Raw genomic sequence first — 20,990 nt, 5'->3', positions numbered from 1 at the left:
TGGGGCTGAAAAGTGGAAAGCATCAAAGGCTGGTATTTTGTGTGGTTCCCATGCTAACACCCAAACGCCATCATCAGGGTGATGAAAGGCTGAAGTAGGCTGGGGACCTGTGAGTAGAGAGAAGATGTGAGAGATGCGAACATTAACTCAAAAAGACTAGGCAACTAATGGGATAGGATGGATGAAGGAGTGACTGGAAGAATAATGATTACTTTGGTAGAAAGAGGGATGTTAGGAAGAGGAGTAGATTTTTGGAAAAAGATAGTTCTACTCTGGATATGTTGAGTTTGAGGTGCCTATGGGATTTCTGATACAATTTGTCCATTAGGTAGGTAGTGATTCTGATTTTCTGCAGGAGGCCCTTCTTGAGCCCTCTTACTGCTAAATGACTTCTTTCCAAGTCTACCTTTTACCTACTCTGTGGATTCTGTTATATTTATAGCTATTTACATATTGTCTTTCCTATTAGAATGTGAACTTTTTGAAGGAGAGATCTTGTTTTTGCTCATATATTTAGATTTAAAAACACAATGCCTGGCACATAGTAAGTGCTAAATAAATACTTGTTGACTAAGTGACTAAATCTACATTAGAGTTGAGAAGAGAGACAAGAGCTAGAAAATGAACCCAGAAGTCATCTATTTGCACAGAGATAAGAATTGTACACACAGGAACTTATAACTGAGAGACATAGGGGGAAATTAGGAATTCCTAGCTCTTTTTGTGTTATGTACCCTTTGGGAATCTGGTGGAGCCTTTGGATCCCTTTTGAAAATAATTTTTAAAAATTCTTAATTGAAAAAGTGATAAATTTCAGTGACAGGTTAGTGATAACAAAGATGTATTCTTTTTCCCATCCAAGTTCATGCACTCCTTGAAATGTGTCTGTGATTCCCTAGGTTAATTATCCTTTATGTTGATAGAGAACAAAGAGGGTTTAAATCCAGAACTTCAAGTTATCCTTCTTTTCCCACTGGGTTGAGCATTCTGGATGAATCTTTAAATTTTAAAAAGTTTAGAGTCATCCATTTATTCAAGACCTTGCTTGGTTCTATTCTGCCTCAGCAAGAGATACATTCCTGAAAAGCAGCTGTGAAGGATAAGAAATGCTAGGCTTGGCCCAAAACTGGCAGGTAGAAAGCAGCCGAGGCTGGAATTCTGTGTGGCCATTGTCAACGGACGGGGTAGCAGCAATATGACAGGCTGCCTCTTTTCAACTTCCAACCAATGGTTTTAGTCTGAAGACATCAGGAGACATGAATTATGGCTTCCATATGACTATCCCTTGAAAACATGAATGTAGGTATAACGTCTCTTCTAATTCTTTTCTCCTGGCTAAATATTCCCAGATTCTTCAACTGGCCTTAATGTATCACGGTCTTCATAGTTGCTGTTCTGGTTGCCCTACTCTGGGGAGCTAGGGCTAGAAAAGAATTTTTGTAGAAAAGAGTATAGCAATCAAAATGTTCAAGTCAAGAAGTGATATTAATAGAAAAGTAGGATCCAGATCAAGTCCTGCTCAAAACACATCTGATCAGAATTCTAGACTTTAGCTTTGTCAACGTTCTTCCAAAAATATGGTGCCCAGAACAAAACACAGTATTATTTATGATCTGACCAGGGCAGAATATAATGGGGCTATAGATAGCATAGTGGATAGAATGCTGGACTTGGAATCAGGAAGATCTGAGTTCAAAGTCTTCCTCAGACATTTAATAGTTGGGTGACTCTGAGCAAATTGCTTAATTACTGTCTGCCTCAGTTTCCTTATCTGTAAAATGGGGATAATAATAGCACTCAGATAGATTCCTGTGAAGATAAAAAAGATAAAATGAGACAATATTTGTAAAGTGCTTTGCAAATATTTAAAGTGCTATATACAGGTAAATTATTATTTTTGTTATTATTAAAATAAACTAACTGTGTCTCAATTTTTTGGGGGGAGGAGTGCTATGTCACAAAACTGCATGACCTAAAATAAGAGCTTAATAAATGCTTAGTGATTGATATCAAACTCTCATACCACCTAGCCTTCCTCTTCACTTATTGTCTGTAACAATGGCATTTTGAGGAAGGGCAATGTAAAATGTAGAAAACACCTGAGAGTCAGGAAAACAATTTTAATGCTAGTTATTATGCAATAGTTGTGTGACTTTGGGCAAGTCGTTTAATGCATTTGGTTCTCAGCTTATTTATTTGTAGCTGTTGATCAGGTTTTTGACACCCCTCCCCCTTCTGCAAAAGGGGGTTCATGATTCTAAAGGGGAGAAGAAAAGAGAGTACTTTCTAGGAGTGGGGGACAGCCAGGTCAAAGAGGAGAGTGATGGATTGTTTTTTGTTGTTGTTGTTTTGTTTGAGTCATAGCTGACTCTTGATGCTCCATTTGGGGTTATCTTGGCAGAGAAATGGTTTCCCATTTCCTTCTCTAGTTCATTTCACAGATGAGAAAATTGAGGTAAGTAGGGTTAAGTGACTTACTCAGGGTCACATAGTGCCTGAGGCCAGATTTGAACCCAGGAATATGAGTCTTCCTGATGCCAGGCCTGCTCTCTCCCCCCTGAGTTTATATTAAAGAGTTACATATTAGGGATATGGGAAAGGCTAATATGGCTGGCTGATAGAGTGTGTGAAGGTGATGTAGATAATATGTCTCCATATTTCCCATCGCATCACGATGCCATGCATATGGACACAATAAGAGTGGTAAAACATCGGTCTTAGATTTTCAGGATCTTGATTTGAGTCCTGGTCCAATTGTATGTAGTTTGACCCTGGACAAGTCGCTTACTTGCTTTAAATCTCAATTTCCTCATCTGGAAAATGGGTAATGGCAATATCACTCTGCCTTTGGAGCTCTTATAAGGAAAGCACTTTGTAAACAGGAGAACGTTATGTTAATGCAGGCTATTTCTAGTCTTGTTAAAGAAAGAAAGGCAGGGATGTTGAACTGTTTGCCCTTCTGAATTTTCCAAACCAATGGTCTTCATAGAGCAGGTCTCTTAGAACTGCCTGCGCAGCAAAGTTTTCCTGAGCCAACAGGAGCTTGCCAGCTCAACTCAGCATCTTCCTCTGGAGAGGGCAGCTTGGAGCAGGCAGTACTTTCCACCTCACACCCTCCCCCACTTCTCTATTTTGACAGGTGTGTCTAAGGGCTGTGGGTAGCTGGAATCATAGGCTCAGCACAAATTGGGGTGGGAGGCACTATTCCTTAGCTTGTTTCCATACACAGGCAGGAGAGGGGTAATGAGGCAGTCAGGGCTGAAATGGAGAAGACTGGGATAAGAAGGGCAACTAAAGAATTGCTTCAGGAGTGGTCCCAAAGCATCATCCCTTTACCCACCCCCAGAACCCCCAATCTCATTTTTTCCTGGGATATAGTTTTGTAGTGCAGCAAAATGGTTGCTGTATTTGGAGTAAGAGACTGTGGATTAAAATACTTACTCTGCCACTTTTGTTGCAAGTCAATGAATCTTTCTGGACTCAGTTTCCTTCTTTGAAAAATGAAAGGATTGGATCTATTTCATTCAACTTTAAATTTATAATCCTAAATTCCAGAAATCATCTCACCACTTGACAACTCACAGGATCATAAATTTATGTCTGGAAGGAACTTTGAGGCCATTGAATCCAACCATCTCATTTTACAGATGAGGCAAACAAGATGAAATGATTTGCCCAGAGTCACACAGCTAGACTGAAGCAGACTCTGAACACACATTTTCTTGATTTGAGTACTTTATCCACTACACCATTAGAGAAGAGTCTTTTCTCTAGACCTGATATTTGGTTTGAATTTCTTTCTGCTGACTAACTTCCCAGTTGGTCTATTGAAAATACTACCTTTGGCAAAGTTATAGGAATCTAGGAAAAGAGTTGAATTCCCACATGGGAAAATGAGAATAACTTCCCCACTTACTCAGCTCTCTTCACAGCAGCTAGATGTATCTGCTGGGCAAGGAGATAACATAGAATCTGAATTCAATTTAGCAAACCTTTTATTTCATACCTCTGCTGTCCAACATCTATGTTAAGTACTCCAGGAGAAAGGAAGCTAAGGGAGACATGCTTTCATGTAGATGACAATCCTTACAGGAAAGAGAATGCTATTGAGGATCAGAGTAACTCTGAAGCCTCATCTCGTTCTGCTTTAACGGGGCTTGGGATGGTTGGGATGTATTCCTCTCCTGGAACTTGGCCGAAGAGGGAACTTTGAATTTGGTGCTGGAAAAATATTCCTTCTAAACTGACTTTATTGTTTGCATTGTATGTGACCCTGGGCTGGGCCTTAGTTTGCTCATATGTAAAACAAGATGATTAGACTAGATAATTTTCCAGCTCTAAATTTATGAACCATCAATAGGGTTTCATTGTATAATGTAGCTGCTTGAGGGCTGATATTGTTGTTTTTTTGCCTTTATATTTCCAGCACCTGGCACTGAACCTGGCAGGGAATAAGAGCTTATTGAATGCTAGTTGAGTTGAGTCAGACAATGAGGATCATTGCAATAACAGGGTCAAGGAAGTCAACCTAGATGTTACATCAGAGGAAAGGACATGGGTTGTGAAAGATTTCTTTGTTTGGGCTGTGGGACCCATCAGTGTTTGTCTCTGGAGTACATTTTCCCTTCCTCTGCTTCAAAACCTTTGGGTTCTTCAAGCCCTAGGTGCAGGCTACTTTCTCTATGAAACCTTCTCTGACTCCTCCAGTTTGTTATCTTCTCTCCTGTTTTGTGTTCAGAGAATGAATATTGCAGTAAAATTAGCACGGGAGTTGAGGGAATCTGAATTCAATTCCTGACTCTTATTTTACCTAGAGGTGTACCTTGTTTTATTGTGCTTCTCAGATAACAAGTTTTTTGAAGCTTTGTGACAACCCTGCCTCCTGCAAGTCTATCAGCACCTTTTTTCTAACAGCACATGATGACATTGTATCTCTGATACATTTCTGATGATTCTTGAAATATTTCAAACCTTTCATTATTATTATATCTGTTATGATGTCCTGTGGTGTTACTATTATAGTTGTTCTGGGACACCATGAACCATGCCCACGTAAGATGGCAAACTTAATCAATAAATGTTGTATATGTTCTGATTGTTTCATGGACCGGCCATTTTCTCCATCTCCCCAGACCTTCCTGTTTCTTGAATCACAGCAATATTGAAGGATATTACATATACTTAGTTGATAAAGCAATGGCAGAATTTGAAAGGACTGACTCCAATTTTGAAAGAGGGTCTATTATGAGCAAAATGCAGTCAAACAGCATCACATACTATAGAGCCCAGTTTCTTAAACTGTGGTTCACAATCCTATAGAGGTCTTATAACTGAACGTGGAAGGTTGCTACATTAGGGTTTGTTATCAGTAAATGTTTTATTTGTATACCTATTTTATATACCTATATGACTGAGGGTGACAAAAATTTCTTGAGTGAAAAGGGGTCATGAATGGAAAAAATATAGGAAATCCTGTTTTAAAGAAATGTTTCATGAAAGAAAGAGACAATCAATGTGGAAACTTCATTGTTGTCTTATTTTAAACAATTGCTACAGCCATTGTACCCTTTAGCAGTTACTACCCTGATCAGTCAGTGGCCATTAATATCAAGGCAAGACCTTCCATTAGTAAAAAGATCACAACTCACTGAAGACTCAGATGATATTTAGCATTTTTTTTTAGCAATAGAGTATTTTTTAATTAAGGTATGTACATTTGACTTAAAAAAAGACACAATACTATTGTACACTTAGTAGAATACAGAATAGTGAAAACATAACTTTTATATGCATTGGGAAACAAAAAAAATGTGACTTGCTTTATTGCAAATTGCTTTATTGTGGTGATCTGGAACTGAATGTGCAATGTCTCTGTGTGCCTTTTTATGACCATGAGCAGGTAACTGAGCCCTCCTGAGGGTCAGTTTTGCTGTCTACAAAATGGAGAGTTTAGACAAGGTACCTCCTAAAATCATTCTAGTTCTAAATTTATGATCCCCTGGAAATTATTGCCTGTACCATTTAATTGGAATTTGACCCATATTTTAAGTAATATGAGATAACCTGTGTAAAGCACTTGAAGTGCTACATAAATGCTATCTATTATTGTTATCATTTCCTTTTTATCTTTGGACATCTTTTTATGTGTATGTTATTTTCTGCTACATCTCCTTCTATTGTCCACCCCTGAAAATGAGAGGTCATAGAGAACTCTCAGACAGGAAATGCATCCTTTACCTTTCTAATCCCCTGATCACAATGGAGCCACTTTGTAAATGATTGTTGATTGATGGATGGACCAGAATGTCCAGAAACATGGGATGTGATTCCTCTATGTCCTAGAAAAGCAGTACCACTAGGGAAAAGAGGTATGGATATGAAGATTCTATGTGGAGTTAGATGTATCTGAGGGTGATTTTCCTATGTTCCACTAGAAAAATACCTCTGAAAGAGAGGTTTAGCCATGGATACTTTACGTGAGGTGGTTGATTCTGTAGGTAATTCTTCTATATTCCACCAAAATGGCACCATTGTGGAAGAAAGGTCAGGAAGCCCATCTTCCGCAGATAGGTATCTCTTTATTGATCCAGTAATACAATATTTTTGATATAGGTAGATAGGAGGGTTACACAGCAGCAATGGGGGAAGATGCAAACCAGTTGCATATTAATTGGAACAAAGACAATGAAATTAAGATGTTAATTCAGGCCTCAGCAAATAGTACAAGGGCTTTGTTCCAGATCAATCAGTCTGGCAACAAAGACCCTAATCGTCCTCTTTCCTAAAGTCTAGAATTGTGATTCTGCAGAAATGTGAGGATAGGTGGCTTCTGGGGTTCCTACAGCCAGAGAGGGCCATAGAATTGGGGATCGTGATCCTTTTACAAGGAATTTCTTGATATTTCTCTCCAGCAGTGCTTTCTGGAAGCTGAGGGTAATGGAAGTGGAGGACTGGTCAATATCTCATTGGGAACAAGAGGATCATACACTATTCTTACCCGAGGGCTCTGCCCTTGATCTTTAAGTGGTGAGTCCTGCCCACTACAAGTATGATCTTGTTTCTTTTCAATAGTTGACTGGAGAGTATTTTTAGTTCTGGATCAGGGAGGACAAAGGCACTACTGGTGGGACCAATGTAAATCTGTTTACAGCATGAGCAGCTGTTCAGTGTGTGCTAGGGTTAGATGAATTTAAACACGTGGGAGCAGTGCTTTAGTTAGCAGGAGGTACCTGCTGCTGCCTAGTACATCTCCTTGTGACAACAATGAGTTTTTGTTAAGGGAATAGAGAGGGCCAGCCTCAGGGTTATGGGTGTGTGTGTGTGTGTGTGTGTGTGTGTGTGTGTGTGTGTGTGTATGTGTGAGTGTGTGTTGGGGGAAAACTCTCTGAATGAAGAGCTGTCTTCCCAAAGTATCCAAATATGAAAATGCTTAACCAAGATATTCCTCTTCTGTTTGTTGTCTCATTCTCATGCCAACATTGGTGGCCTTCTCCATCCATTTTCACCAATCTACTTTAAGTAGTTTTTCTAAGACTAGATGGTACAGAGCAGGTGCTGATCTATATTAATGAAGAGAGTAACATCACAAGAAGTTTCTTGCACCAATAAAATTACAGTTCCAGACCAAAAACAACACTTCAGATTTTGCTGCCCTTCCGTCTTAGTTCTCACTAGGCTGCCACATGCTCAAAGAGAAGGCAGGGAGGTAAGAGGCTTTTTAAAAAGGCATCTTGCTTTTAGTTGAAACCAGAGACAGGACCATGAGGATGGCTTGATCACTTCTTTCTATCTTTTCTTTTTTTTTGGTCATTTATTTCTACTCCACTCAAGAAGAGATTTCTCCCTGAAGTTATCCCTCAAAAGGTTTCTGAGTCATCCCCAAAATGGTACAGTCCAAACCAAGAAATGTTTTTGATGGCTAAATAAGCTTGTGGTTTCCATAAGCAGGTGGTGTCATTTCTTGATACATCCAGTATTTGGTTGGCCCTAGTCATATTAGATATGATGGGGAATAAGAGAGAATATCAGTGATGATACTAGTTCAATACCCTCTTCAGGGCAATCACTCCCTTTATGCACTGATTTATGCACTGACTAATTTGCTCAAATCCCATCTGCATGGACATTCCCAGACCCATCTGCCCTTCCTCATGGCCTGCACTTTCATCCTCCCAAGACTAGTCCAGTTAGACCCCTATTCAGTAGAGAAAGGCTTTAGGGGAAAGAAGATAGTAAGAAGGGAGTTACTGCTTCTTTATCATCAATCTGCCACAATCATCACCATGATCATGACCACCATCACAACTCCCATCACCAATATCATCTCCATTCCCATCTTCCCCCTAAGAACTAAAAAGCTTAGTTCCATTAGTTTAGCTTTGGGAACTAATAGCCTTTGAGGGTAAGGATGGGTAGAGTTCTAAGATTTCCCACTGGGACTAGTCAAAGCAGCAAGCAGGAAGTCCTTTGAAAGCTGGAAATGGACAGGGTCAGATCCAGAAGGAATCCCAGTGGAGATGAAGGAAGCATAGTTGTCTTTGGGGAGATGCTTCTTCCTTGATGGGGCCCTGGGCCTTGGGCAATCCTTTTCCCCAGAACTTTAGTGTGGCAGTATTTCTAGGAAGTGGACTCTGTTCAATAAGGGCTCTGGTTTCTTGGTAGCCCTGGAGGCCCAGGAAGACCAGGGGGACCCTGTATACCAGGCTCGCCTTTTGGACCCATGGGCCCAACCTGGCCTGGTGATCCTGGTTTCCCAGCAATTCCTGGCTTGCCCTGAGGTCCTGGTGGTCCTGGAGAACCTGGGGGTCCCTCTGGCCCCTCGGGTCCCATATCACCTTTGGGACCTGGTTGTCCTCTTAGTCCTGCTGATCCAAAACTGCCTTTAGATCCTTTAAGGCCTGGGAAACCTTTGAGGCCACTGGGTCCCCTTTCACCGGCTGGTCCTTCTTTACCAGGCTGACCCTGAGGACCTTGGGGACCAGGGGGCCCCATAGTCCCATTGTCTCCTTTGGGACCCCTACTCCCATAAGGTCCCTTCACGCCCATGTCGCCCTTGAGTCCTCTTGGTCCAGGAGGTCCAGGGATGCCTAGGATTGGAAGAAAATAGGTCAAGACATCAGACTTTGCTTAGTATTGTAAAGAATATAGAGCACATTTAAAAGAGAACTTAGAGATTATCTAGTCCAACTGTTTCATTTTACAAATGAGGAAAGTGGGGCCCATGATGGTGAGGATTTCCCAACCAAGCCATCATCCTGCCGTGCTTTCCAAATCAATACACCTCTCCATGGCTACCACTTCCTTATACATGTTGTTTTCTCTTGTTAAACTGTAAGCTCGAGGGCAGTAGTTGTCTCTTGTTTTTGTCTTTGTATCCCCAGTGTCTGGCATTGTGCCTAGCACATGGTAAAAACTTGACACATAATGGGAAAGAACTGATACAAAGTAAAGAGAGTAGGATGAATAAAATATTGTACACAGTAACAGCAATCCCATACAATGGTCAATTGTGAGTGATTTAGCTTTTCTCAGCAATATGATGATCCAAGAGAATCCCAAAGACTCATGGTAAAAATGTAATTCAACTCCAGAGAAAGAACTGATATTGTCTGAATATTGACTAAGCATGATATTTTTTACTTTCTTTTTTTATTCAAATATTCTTGCACAAAATGACAAATATGTAAATGTTTTATGTGATTGAACATGTATAACCTATATCAGATTGCTTATCAGGTCATGGAGGAGGAAGGGAAAGAGGGAGGAATAAAGTTTGGAATTCAAAACTTAAAAAAAGGAACATTAAAATTATACATGTAATGGGGAAAATACTATTAGAAGTAAAGTAAAAAATAATTTAAATGCTTTATCATTTATTGATCTATGAAATGACTTGTCTAGGAGGCAGAGAGTTGTAAAATCAGGCTCAAAATTTTCTGACTTCAGTCTAGCATCATAACTAACATTTACATGGCACTTTAAAGTTTGTAACATATTTTGTGTTGATTATTTCATCTGAATACTTTGTGTAGATCATCTCATTTGAACTTCACAATAGCACCATGAGGTTAGTACTGTTACTATTTCCATTTTACAAATGAGAAAACTAAGTTTGAGAGAGAGAAATCGACTTGTCTAAGATTACACAGCTAAGGAAGGACTGAAGTAGGATTATAATAATTAGGCACTTTCCCCACTCCACCACTGTGCCTCAGCATTTATTCTACTAGTTTCTTTGGTACTTTTCTATGAATAATATCTTATTCACATCTAGCTACAGAAGGTGGGTTGGCTTGATCATAGTGCTTTCTGTCAAAGTTTGGGGTAGGATTTTTTTACGACCATCCTTGTGGTCAGCTGTATCCTGCCCTTTCTAAACACACATACACAGCAGAGGACAAACTATTCTTTTGAATGGGAGAACAAAGGAGGGAGTAAGGGTGTGCTATGGGATCTTGAAAGGTGACAGAAGAACAAAGAGGAAGCAAGCAGCTAAGAAGACCTGTTCATTATTTGCATGAGGACCTTTTCTCTTTGCCATCTAAAGAATGGAGATCTCAGGATTTAGGTTTTAAAAGGAAACAGTGGAAAAAATTAGTTATAGAAGTGAGAATAAGAGAACCAGGATTCAAATCATGGCTCTGATATGTTCCACCTGAATGACCTTGGGCAAATCTACCTGTCTGCACCTTAGTTTCTTCATTTGTAAAATGATCTTTATCTTCCAGTTCTAAATCTATTATCCTTAAGGACTTTAGAATATTATCTATGATTTATTATATTTTTATTTATTTTATTAAATATTTTATTATTTTATTATTTTATTAAATATTTCCAAATTACATTTTAAGACCCCATTCTGGAGTCTTATGGGTGAGTTTGAGGTATATTTGATAGGTTTTATCTAATCCACTTGTTTTACAAAAGTTAATAAAGAACCATAGAGAGAGGTGACTTGCATTTGGTCACCAACGGTTTCATTCAAAACTCTCATTTTTTACAGATAAGGAAACTTAAGTCTCCACTCCTAAATTATTCTTTTATATTATACAATTTACATGTATGAATGTACACATTAATTACTTATTTGCACCCTAGGTTCTCTGATTTCAAAATCTAATGCTCTTTTTATGGTTTCAGGTCTTCTTGAAACTGTCTCCTGCCCATCCCAATGCTCAGAGAGTGCTTCCTTTCTTTGAACTCCCTTAGAACTTATTTTCTCTATGATTCTCATGGCCTTTAGCCTAGTTTTCATTGTAACATCAGCAATATTTTGTATTTTCTGTGTCTCCAATTAGAACCGGATAAGTACTCCTTGTACTCCAGAGGTCAGTGCAATGCATTTTTAAAAATTGGACTTATGATTTCACTGATATATGGGAACTTGAAGTGAGGAATCCCTCTCTACTAATGTATACTTAATTAATAAATATTTGTTAAATGCTTTCCATATATCAGACATTGTGCTAAGTGCTGGAGATATAAAAGAAGGAAAAGATAGTGCCTGCTTTGGAGGAACTTAAAATCTAATGGGGGAGACAACAAGCAGACAAATAAGAACAAATAAGCTATAATGATACACACACACATATGTGTACATATATATATACACACAAATACATACACACATATAAATATATATACACAAATACATACACACATATAAATATATATATATAATATAATATAATTAGGAAATAATTATAGCAGGAAAAACACTAGAATGAAGAAGTGTTGGGAAAGACTTTCTGTAGAGGGAAGGATTTTAGGACTTAAAGGAAGCTGGAGGAAGTCAATAGGTGGAGATCAGGAAGGAGAGCATATACCAGGGTTTAGGGGACAACTAGAGAAACTGTCCAGAGGGAATAGGTGGAATCCTTTATTTGTTGAACAGTAAAGAGGCCATATTTTTGGATTGAAGAGAATGTAGCAGGGATTAAAGTGTAAAGAGACTGGAAAGGTAGAAGGAGCAGAGATTATGAAGGGCTTTGAAGGTTAGACCCACTGTCCTTTCTCATTAATATTTTGTAATAGAAATACAAAAGATTTGAGTCAGTTCTCCTGGTTTTATATTTGGAAAAAGGCTCAGAGAGGTTACACATATAAGGAGAATCAAAGGCAGAATTAAAAGCCATGTTCTTTGACTGTAGGCTCAAAGTTCAGGCTGTGATGTGAGACTGCTACTTAAGCCTTAGCTTTCAGGGAGAAAGGATCCCTGGGAACTCTGGGCAGTTTTAAGCTTCTGGGAGTTCCCATAAGCCAGCCTAGTCCCCACCAGAGCCCTTCCCCATAACTTCTGATTTTTCTAACCCTAGCAACACTGCCTCTAGCCCCACCCTTTGTCCTCCCTCCAGCCTCCACCCCTTATCCTCCCCCACACCCCATCACTGGGGGAGTGATTTGTTCTATGTGGAACAGAGAGGCCATAAGTTTTGCTCTATTATGACCTAAACCAGAAACCAGAGCCCAGTCTCTACCCCACTGGGCCAACCAAAACTTCAGGCCCCAGTTTCTGGCCACCTCCATTCCCAGTCTTCCCCACCCAGATTCTCCCTCTCCACTAGAAGATGTTGTCATGTATTGACTCACTCAGATATATCAATAACAGAGAATAGAATTTCCTGTCTGCTTCTTGGTTGTCTGGGGAAGGGAGGCTGAGGAGGGCAGCTGTGGGCCTTTTGAAATGCCAACAGCCCAAGAAGCTTTGCCCTAGCCCATTTTCCATAATAAACACCCCCAGCAGGATGGCAACAAAAACAACCGAGGCTCCCTGAAGCACTGCCCAGGGGCCATGGCTCTGCAGCTAAAGCTGTTTGTAACCTGGCTCAGCTCAGGTTTGCCAAAGCATAAGCATCATTTTGGGACTGGAGCAATGGTCTGTTGACATATGGTGGAAGGGGCACTGGGATTAAGAGTCAGAAGGACTTCTGGGTCCTAGTTCTGATCCTGTCACCAATTACTATGCTAATCGCCAGATTGAGCCTCAGTTTCCCATCTATAACATAGAGGGGTTGGTTCAGAAGAAGACAGACTCATCTGAATGGATGCAGAGTGAAGTAAACAGAACCAAGAAAATAATAGTCACAGTGACTACAACTATGTAAAAGGGAAGAATGAGAAAACAAAACCAAATCCTGTATTATTATAATGCCCACATTTGATATTAGAATGCTACCTGTAATCCAGGTATCATTTGGGTAATCATTTTTATTATTACCCTCTTTTTACAGATGAGAAAACTAAAGTAGATAGAGGTTAAATAACAGAAAATGTATATCTCTTTCTGCATGTTAATCCATCATCATCTCTCTCTCTTAGGAGGTCGGTAACATTCTTCATTACTGGTCTCTGGAATCCTATTTGAGGATTTTATTGATCTGAATTCTCAAATCTTTCAGGTTTTTTTTGTTGTTGTTGTTTTTGTTGTTGTTGTTTTTTACAATACTCTTTCTTGTCTACTTGTAGTAGATTTCAAAGTCTTCTGAACAAGTGAATAAAAAATCCCATTTATTTCCAACAAAAATGTTTTTATTTTATGTTTTTATAACTTATATTTTTATAGATCTAACCCACTTAACAATATTAATGTGATGCTAAGCCAAAATATTATCCAAGACAGTTGCAAAAAGGACAATATTATAAATGTTTTAATTGGCTTCATTGGACAAATGAAGACTTGGTGACTTACCAATAGGCTTTTGTTACAATGTATTAGCTATTTTATTGTAAATCCAAGTTGCCAGTGCCAATTCAGGGTGTGCCAGTCAATGTGCTTGGCTGTTTCCAAAGACCTTTCACTTACAGCGTCTCATTTGTGTAGTAAGTGACAGAATTTCAGACTTCAAAATAAGAATGCTTTTGATTATACTCTCTGCCTTTATGTGAAATACTGTACCCTCTGCACCCAGCAGGAACTTAATAAAATATTCATTTGAATAATAATAACAATAATAACAACAATATTTTGCAAAATGTCTGTTGTTGAACACATTGCTTCCCAACTGTATTTAAGCCACAACATTGTGCTAAGCATACTGGGAAGAGAGGGATATGCAACAATGTAGGGACAGCCCAGCCCTCAACAGGTTCTAAATCAGTTGTGACTCTGGGCAAGCCCCACAACTTCTCTCAATCTCAGTTTCCACATCTATAAAATGGGTATAATACAGCACCTATCTCACAAGATTGCAGTGAGGAGACCAAATGAATTAATATGAAGTACTTTTCAAACCTTAAAGCACTATGTTAAATTGAACTATTATTAGGTAGAGAGGAGATCTTCAATTGGCCCAAAAATCAATGGGCAAATCTTATCAACATTTAGTCATGTATAATCAAGGTCCCATTATAGTGTCATAAGGACTTCTTGGAGCCAAAAAAGCAGTTTCTCACTTTTTATCCATGAAATTTCAGCACCTTGATTATAAACAACCTAAGGTTTATTTTAAATCTCTGGAAGTATCTTTGAAGTGGAATCAGTTCTCCTTGTTTGTGTGCATGTTTGAAACGATTTGGGGATTTTAGAAATTGGCTTTGGAGGCACCTTCCTAGCTCTAAAAGCCTATAAATTTGATGCTATGAAGTAACTCTTATTTTCCCAGGTGGTTTCCTTTCTGCTCTCGATAACCCTGTTTATTTGCTTGTACAAAATGTTTTGAAAGGACTTTCTCTTTACAGCAGCAATGAGGCTCTTGGCTGTGGTTATTGACTCAGCTGAGTTGTCAGATCTTTTCATGCCTACCTGTTTTACTGCAGGTAAACACACTCATCTTGCGTGGCAGCTGTAGCTATTTCGGGCTGTGGAAGCAGAGGGATGATGTCTGCCTAATCAGAGAACCATGAAGGCAGATCATAAGGATTAAAGCAAGACCCTCCACTTCTTGCTGGTACCTTGAGGTATCTCACCCTCAATCTACAGAGGATTATTTCAGAACTCCCAGTCCCAGAGAGAGTGGGCAGCTAGGTGTTGCAGTGGATAGAGCATTGCGTTTGGAATCAGGAAAATTTATTTTCCTAACTAAATCTAGCCTTGGATACTTATTAGCTATGTGACCCTGGGTAGGTAAAGATAGGCAGTTTCAGAGGCAGTATAAACTGGATTGGTAGAGGAAGTTTCCTCACCTAGGAATCTCCTATGCCAGTGAAATCCTAGGTCCAGACCTTCTGCCTATCTTTACTCTATTCTAGAAGGAGATGCTGGAGAAAACATCAAGCTTCACCCTTTTGAAATTTTGGCTTCAGGCTTCACAAACTGGCCCCAACCTCATTTCTCTGCTTGATTCATTCTACATTTCCCATTTTCCTGCACTCTGGAGACAAGACACTCTGTTAAAATTGAATTACAGTAAGTCCAATTCTGGCTGAACAGACCAATATCAGCTTGGAGTGTTCTGCCACAGACAGGACACAAATAGTCTCTATGAATCTCTGGGGTAGCTTCTCTAATTTTGTTCATCTTGCATTTCCTTTGGGCTAATTCAATTTTGCTTTGCTCATAGAGCACAACACTTTCTCTGATGAGGACCCGCCATATTGGGTGGTCCTAGATACCTTGAGAATGTCCTTGTATCACTTTTTCTAACTATCTCATCAGTGCAATCCCTGTGTGAGTTTTTTTTTTTTTTTTCATAAAATAACTTTTTTGGCAAGTGCATATTTGCCATTCAAACAATGTGGCCAGCCCAACAGAGTTATATTGCTGCATTCTGCTTTTCCTCCCACCACCACTGAAGCTGACCATAACTAACTTGCTTCTCTCCCATTTTTCCCTTTAATATTCCCAGTCTTTGGGGTTCCAAGTTCCAAGCTCTGCTTAGTTTCTCAGCTATCTTAGAAAGAGGTAAGGCTAAAGAGGGCTTCCATAAGAGAGAGAGAGAAAGAGAGAGAGAGAGAGAGAGAGAGAGAGAGAGAGAGAGAGAGAGAGAGAGAGAGAGAGAGAAAAAGAGAGAGAGAGAGAGACAGAGAGACAGAGAGACAGAGAGAGAGGCAGAGAGACAGAGACAGAGAGAGACACAGAGAGAGAGAGAGAGAGAGAGAGAGAGAGAGAGAGAGAGAGAGAGAGAAAGAGAGAGAGAGAAAGAGAGACAGAGACAGAGACAGAGACAGAGACAGTGACAGATTATACCTACTATAATGTAGACCCTGGGAATACAAAAATGATACAATAAATGTCTACCCTCAAGGAAATCATCTTCTACTGTGGAATGCAACACGTAAACAATTAAATGCATACATGATAATTTGTGGGGAAAGAGAGCCCTAATGAACAACCACACTTACTGTTGCTGTATTATTCATTAGACAATCAACTTGTTTTATCTTTTAATGTCATTTTAAAAAATATTCATACTTCTTTTCTCACCAATGAGTCTGGGAGCTAAGCACAATATTCCAAACTCACTATACCAAGCACCTAGCATACTGCCTAATGCAGAGTCCAGTCAATGATTATTAATTCAATTGGTGGTGATAATAAAATATGATGACTTCTCCTCACACAGAAAGTGAGCATCAGAGGCAAGATTTGAATCCAGATTCTCTGATTCCAGAGCCAATTCATCCATTGGCTATGCCACAGTCTATAGTAAATTTGGTGGGAAAATGTAGTTACCACTTTTAAATTTGACTCTCCCTAATGATCAAAGTAGCAGGGGCGAGTATGCCCTGGCTAGGCAGGATATACCCTCCCTAGGGAGGGAGGGATACCTCTTTTTATTATATCTTTTCTGGATGTTTCTTTTTATAAAAGTTAATTCATATTAATTGATTATTAATCATCTTGAGGAGCTAGCAAGTGGTCAAATGGTCTTAGGATGGCTTAGATACTATTGGGAAAAATACTTCTAAATCCCCTGAGGAAGAAGGTACCTGAGATCTGAAGAATCACCCCACAGTGCTGGGTAAGGGCTGGGAGAGCGAGCTCATAGACTATGTAAGTCTTACACTTACATCAGCTGCTTTTGGTATACTTTTTTCCTCTTATTCTTCCTCCCCTATGGAACCTCATCTCACCTCCAGCCCCAATAGCCAGCACTCTGCCTATCTTGGGGATTACACTGATTGTCCTTGACACTGGAAGGAAAAAGAATCTCACTCTCTGTCTTTCTCTGAAATGTGTTTGGGGACAAGTTTAAAGGTTTCTTTCTCAGTTCAGGACATGAAGCATAGCATTGCAGGACATTGTAGTAGGATATGTCAGCATTTCTAGCAGTTTGTGACTAGCTAGGCCTCAGGGAGGAAGTTCCCAACTATAATTAAGCTGGTAGAAAGAGAGGTTAGGAATGTGACTAGAAGTTGATCATTCATCATAGCTCGAGACCCCTCATGGAGCCTTGCTTACCACAGAAACCCCAAGAGTTTCCAAATGATAGGGGACCGGCATCAGGTCAGGAAGGGTAGGGAGGGGTTAAGGCTAACATTAGCTCACCAGTTCTGGGAAAAAGAGCAGAAGGATTGCCGGGTTATCACCAGGACATAAAGGAATTCAGAGCACAGAAGTGCCACTGGGAGTTAGCAAGGTCAGGAGGCAGGGAAAGAAATGAACAGAAAATACATGAGTCCTAACAGGCCTCTTAATTACTAAGGAAGAGTCAGGAAGTCAGAAGTTGTAATTAAGTAATTCATGCCCATTAAGTTCAGTCCACAAATGACTTCAAGTCTGGGAAAAGTGGGTGGTCTATAGGGCTGAAACGAAGGGGTGGGAGGCTAAGCAGGGGCTTCTGGGGCAGAGAACACCAGAGGTACATACAGGAAAGGAACATCAAAGCATCGAATGCCTCCTGGATGGTGTGGAATAGTGGAAAGAGAATGGATCCAGTAGGTCTACTTCTGATTTTTCCACTGAGTAGCAGAGCTCTTGGCCAAGTCATAGTACTGACCTTAACACACTTTACATCCACCCAAACTGGCCTTCTTGCTCTTCCTCACTCATGACACTGGATTTCTCATCTCCTTGCCTTTGCAAGGCCTCCATGCCATCTCCTCCCTTCTGCTTGTTGGATTTCCTAGCCTCCTTCCATACCTGGCTCAAATGCCATCTACATAAACCTTTCCTGATCCTCCCAGTATTTTGAATTTATTTGTATGTGAACCTGTTGTTGCTCCTGATAAGAGTATAAGCTCCTCGAAGGCAGGAACTGATTTGCTTTTTCGATGTTCATTGGTTGATAAGTAGGTTTCAGGTGGAAACTCCAGGGTAAGGAATTCCAGGTACTTTGGTTTAATGGAAAAAAAATGACTGGCCTCAGAGTTCAAATCCTTCTTCTGTATCTTAATCCTTTCATAACACAGAACAAATCACTTTACCTCTCCGGGTCTCAGTTTCTTCATCTGTAAAATGAGGGGTTGGACTTGATGTCTAAAACTATTTCCAGTTCTAAGTCATAGTAGGATTTTAAGAGTGCTCTCAGTCCCTTTCTTGACATGGGAATGCAGTGGATTCTTTGTACTTTAAAGAGAACCTACCAACTGACATGGAAGAAAGGAAGGAGGCCTTGTATCCCATTCCATTAGAGGCCTTTCAGGTAATCTTTTTACAGCAAAAATATTGAAATGGATTATATTTAAAGTTCACCCATATTTTTCAACTATAGAGTTGCAGTTTTTCCCAAAGAAGAGTAGTATTCATATTTACTTGGACTTGTGCTTTCCTGCCCTTATATAAACATTGAAGTTGCATTTTTAAAGATTTATGTACATATATAAGTCACCCCTACCACAGTCTGAAAGTTCTAGTTGCTTAAAAGGCAAAAGAACTTTTGGGAGAGTTTTCTTTTTCTTTTTTTTTTTTTTCTGTGAGTCTAGGATATAAGATTAAAAGCAACAACAACATTTTAAGGGGCAGACTTTTTGTTTATCCCAGTCTGGTTTCACTATGTCCTCTGCCTTCTAGATGCCTTATGTTTATATAGACTCAGTTTTTCATTTTTATTGTGGAATAAAAAAAACATTAAAGGACCAGAATATGAATAAAATTTGTATGAATTCATCATTGGTAGCAATCTCCTAGCTTGCAAAAAGACAAAAAAGCTGTGTAAGGCTGATCACTACACTGGGCACTTGACAGCATAGATGTCTCAGATAACTATTTCCTTTTCTCCTTCCAGCAATGCTAGAATTTCCAGTACGATTGGGCCAAGATGTCTAGTTCCTCAAGTGTAAACTCCTGAAGATGAAATGATCAGATCTTAATTGCCACTAGTTCTTTCACTTAGAGCCAAGGTATTGCCAAACTTTGTAATACTGTGGTCTAATGATATGTCAGCAGAGAATGTTCCAACTAGCAGCTAGACTATAGAGTCTTGTGTTTCTGTATCTGTATAAAATCAGAATAGATTCTTGTCTTTTTTATCATAAAGACAGGATGACACAGAACAAGTCATAGTAAAAGGACAGACCTAAGTTCTTACCTAACAATTGACTTTTGGACTTCCCTACTCAATCAACTCCAGTGGATTTTCATTGCCTCTTTGATAAAGCCTTTATCTTTTAAAGCTTTTCCCAATTTGGCTTGACCCAGCCTTTTTGGCCTGATAGAACATTATTCCCCTTTTCATAGTCTGTTGTCCAACCATACTGATATTTTCTTTAATCTTCCATTTTCTGGGCTTTTCCCTGGTTGTCACCCATGCTTGAAATGTGCTCTCTTCTTTTCTCTACCTTGTAGAATCCCTTTATTCCTTTAAGGTGATACTCAAATAGTATCTTCAGCATTCAGCTTTTTGAGTCCCCCATCTGCTAGTGTCCTCCCTTCAACAGTACCTCATGTTAACTGCAGTGTGTAGCAGAGATCTTGGCCAAGTCATAGTACTGACCTTAACACACTTTACATCCACCCAAACTGGCCTTCTTGCTCTTCCTCACTCATGACACTGGATTTCTCATCTCCTTGCCTTTGCAAGGCCTCCATGCCATCTCCTCCCTTCTGCTTGTTGGAATTCCTAGCCTCCTTCCATACCTGGCTCAAATGCCATCTCCTACATCAACCTTTCCTGATCCTCCCAGTATTTTGAATTTATTTGTATGTGAACCTGTTGTTTCTCCTGATAAGACACATACATATATATGTATATACATTCATACATGCATATGTGAGGACCAATATAGCTAAGTTTGGGGAGGCTCATTGCCAGGTGGAGGAATTTCTCAATCACAACTTGAGAAGACCATTTACTCAGACAGAAAAGTGACCATCAGTGCTAGGAGAAGAAGCATTCCCAGCTTAGGTACCATAAATCCTTCAAGTTTTAAATTATAAGCATTTGACAATTGGAACACTGGGCCTGGATGTGAGAATCATGGGAACACCTACTCTTGCTCATTTAAAACAGATTAAGATAATGCTTTCCTGGGTAGCAAAGAATTGGAAAACAAGTAGGTGCCCATCAATTGAGGAATGGCTGCATAAGTTGTGGTTTTTGAAGGTGATGGAATATTATTGTTCTATAAAAATGATGAACAAGCTGACTTTAGAAAGACTTGGAAAAGTTTATGGGAACTGATACTGAGTGAAACAAGCAGAATCAGAAATATATTGTACATAATAACATCAAGAATATGTGATGATCAACTATGAAAGACTTGGTTCTTCTTGATGATTTAGTGATCCAATACAATCTGAATAACTTTGGGTAGAAAATGCCATCTGTATCCAGAAAAAGAACTATAGAGTTGAATGTAAATCAACACATGCTATGTTCATTTCTTTTTATTGTTTTTTTTTCTCTCCCCTCTTTTTTCCCTTTTGTATTGATTTTTCTCTCTCAACATGATTCATAAAATAATGTGTATTAAAAATAAATTAATTAAAATATTAGAAGAAATAACAACAAAAGTATTATCTGTTCAAGGATTTTCTTAGAAGCATTTTATGTAACTAAAGAATAAAATAAAATGAAATGATAATGCTTTCCTGGGCAGAAAGACAAGGAAAAAAACATTCAAAGCATATTTCTTGTAAAGGGAAGAAGAATTACTTGTCAAAGTGATTTAGA

At 39.3% G+C, this 20,990-nt stretch overlaps 1 protein-coding gene across 6 annotated transcripts in view; it reads right to left on the bottom strand.

Annotated features, from left to right (window-relative positions):
• Positions 1-5,672: 5,672 nt before the first annotated feature.
• SCARA3 (scavenger receptor class A member 3) overlaps positions 5,673-20,990 on the bottom strand; it is a 51,378-nt gene continuing 36,060 nt past the window's right edge. For all 6 annotated transcript variants that reach the window (XM_074288391.1, XM_074288395.1, XM_074288390.1 and 3 more), the window contains one exon: positions 5,673-9,086. In XM_074288391.1, the coding sequence (XP_074144492.1) occupies positions 8,635-9,086 (452 nt within the window). In that variant the 3' untranslated portion in view covers positions 5,673-8,634. The remainder of the gene's footprint in view (positions 9,087-20,990) is intronic.

This window comes from Sminthopsis crassicaudata, chromosome 2 (genome assembly GCF_048593235.1).
Source record: "Sminthopsis crassicaudata isolate SCR6 chromosome 2, ASM4859323v1, whole genome shotgun sequence".
NCBI lineage: Eukaryota > Metazoa > Chordata > Mammalia > Dasyuromorphia > Dasyuridae > Sminthopsis > Sminthopsis crassicaudata.
The sequence above is the reverse complement of the archived record's forward strand: the minus strand, read 5'-3'. Positions and strand labels throughout refer to the sequence as shown.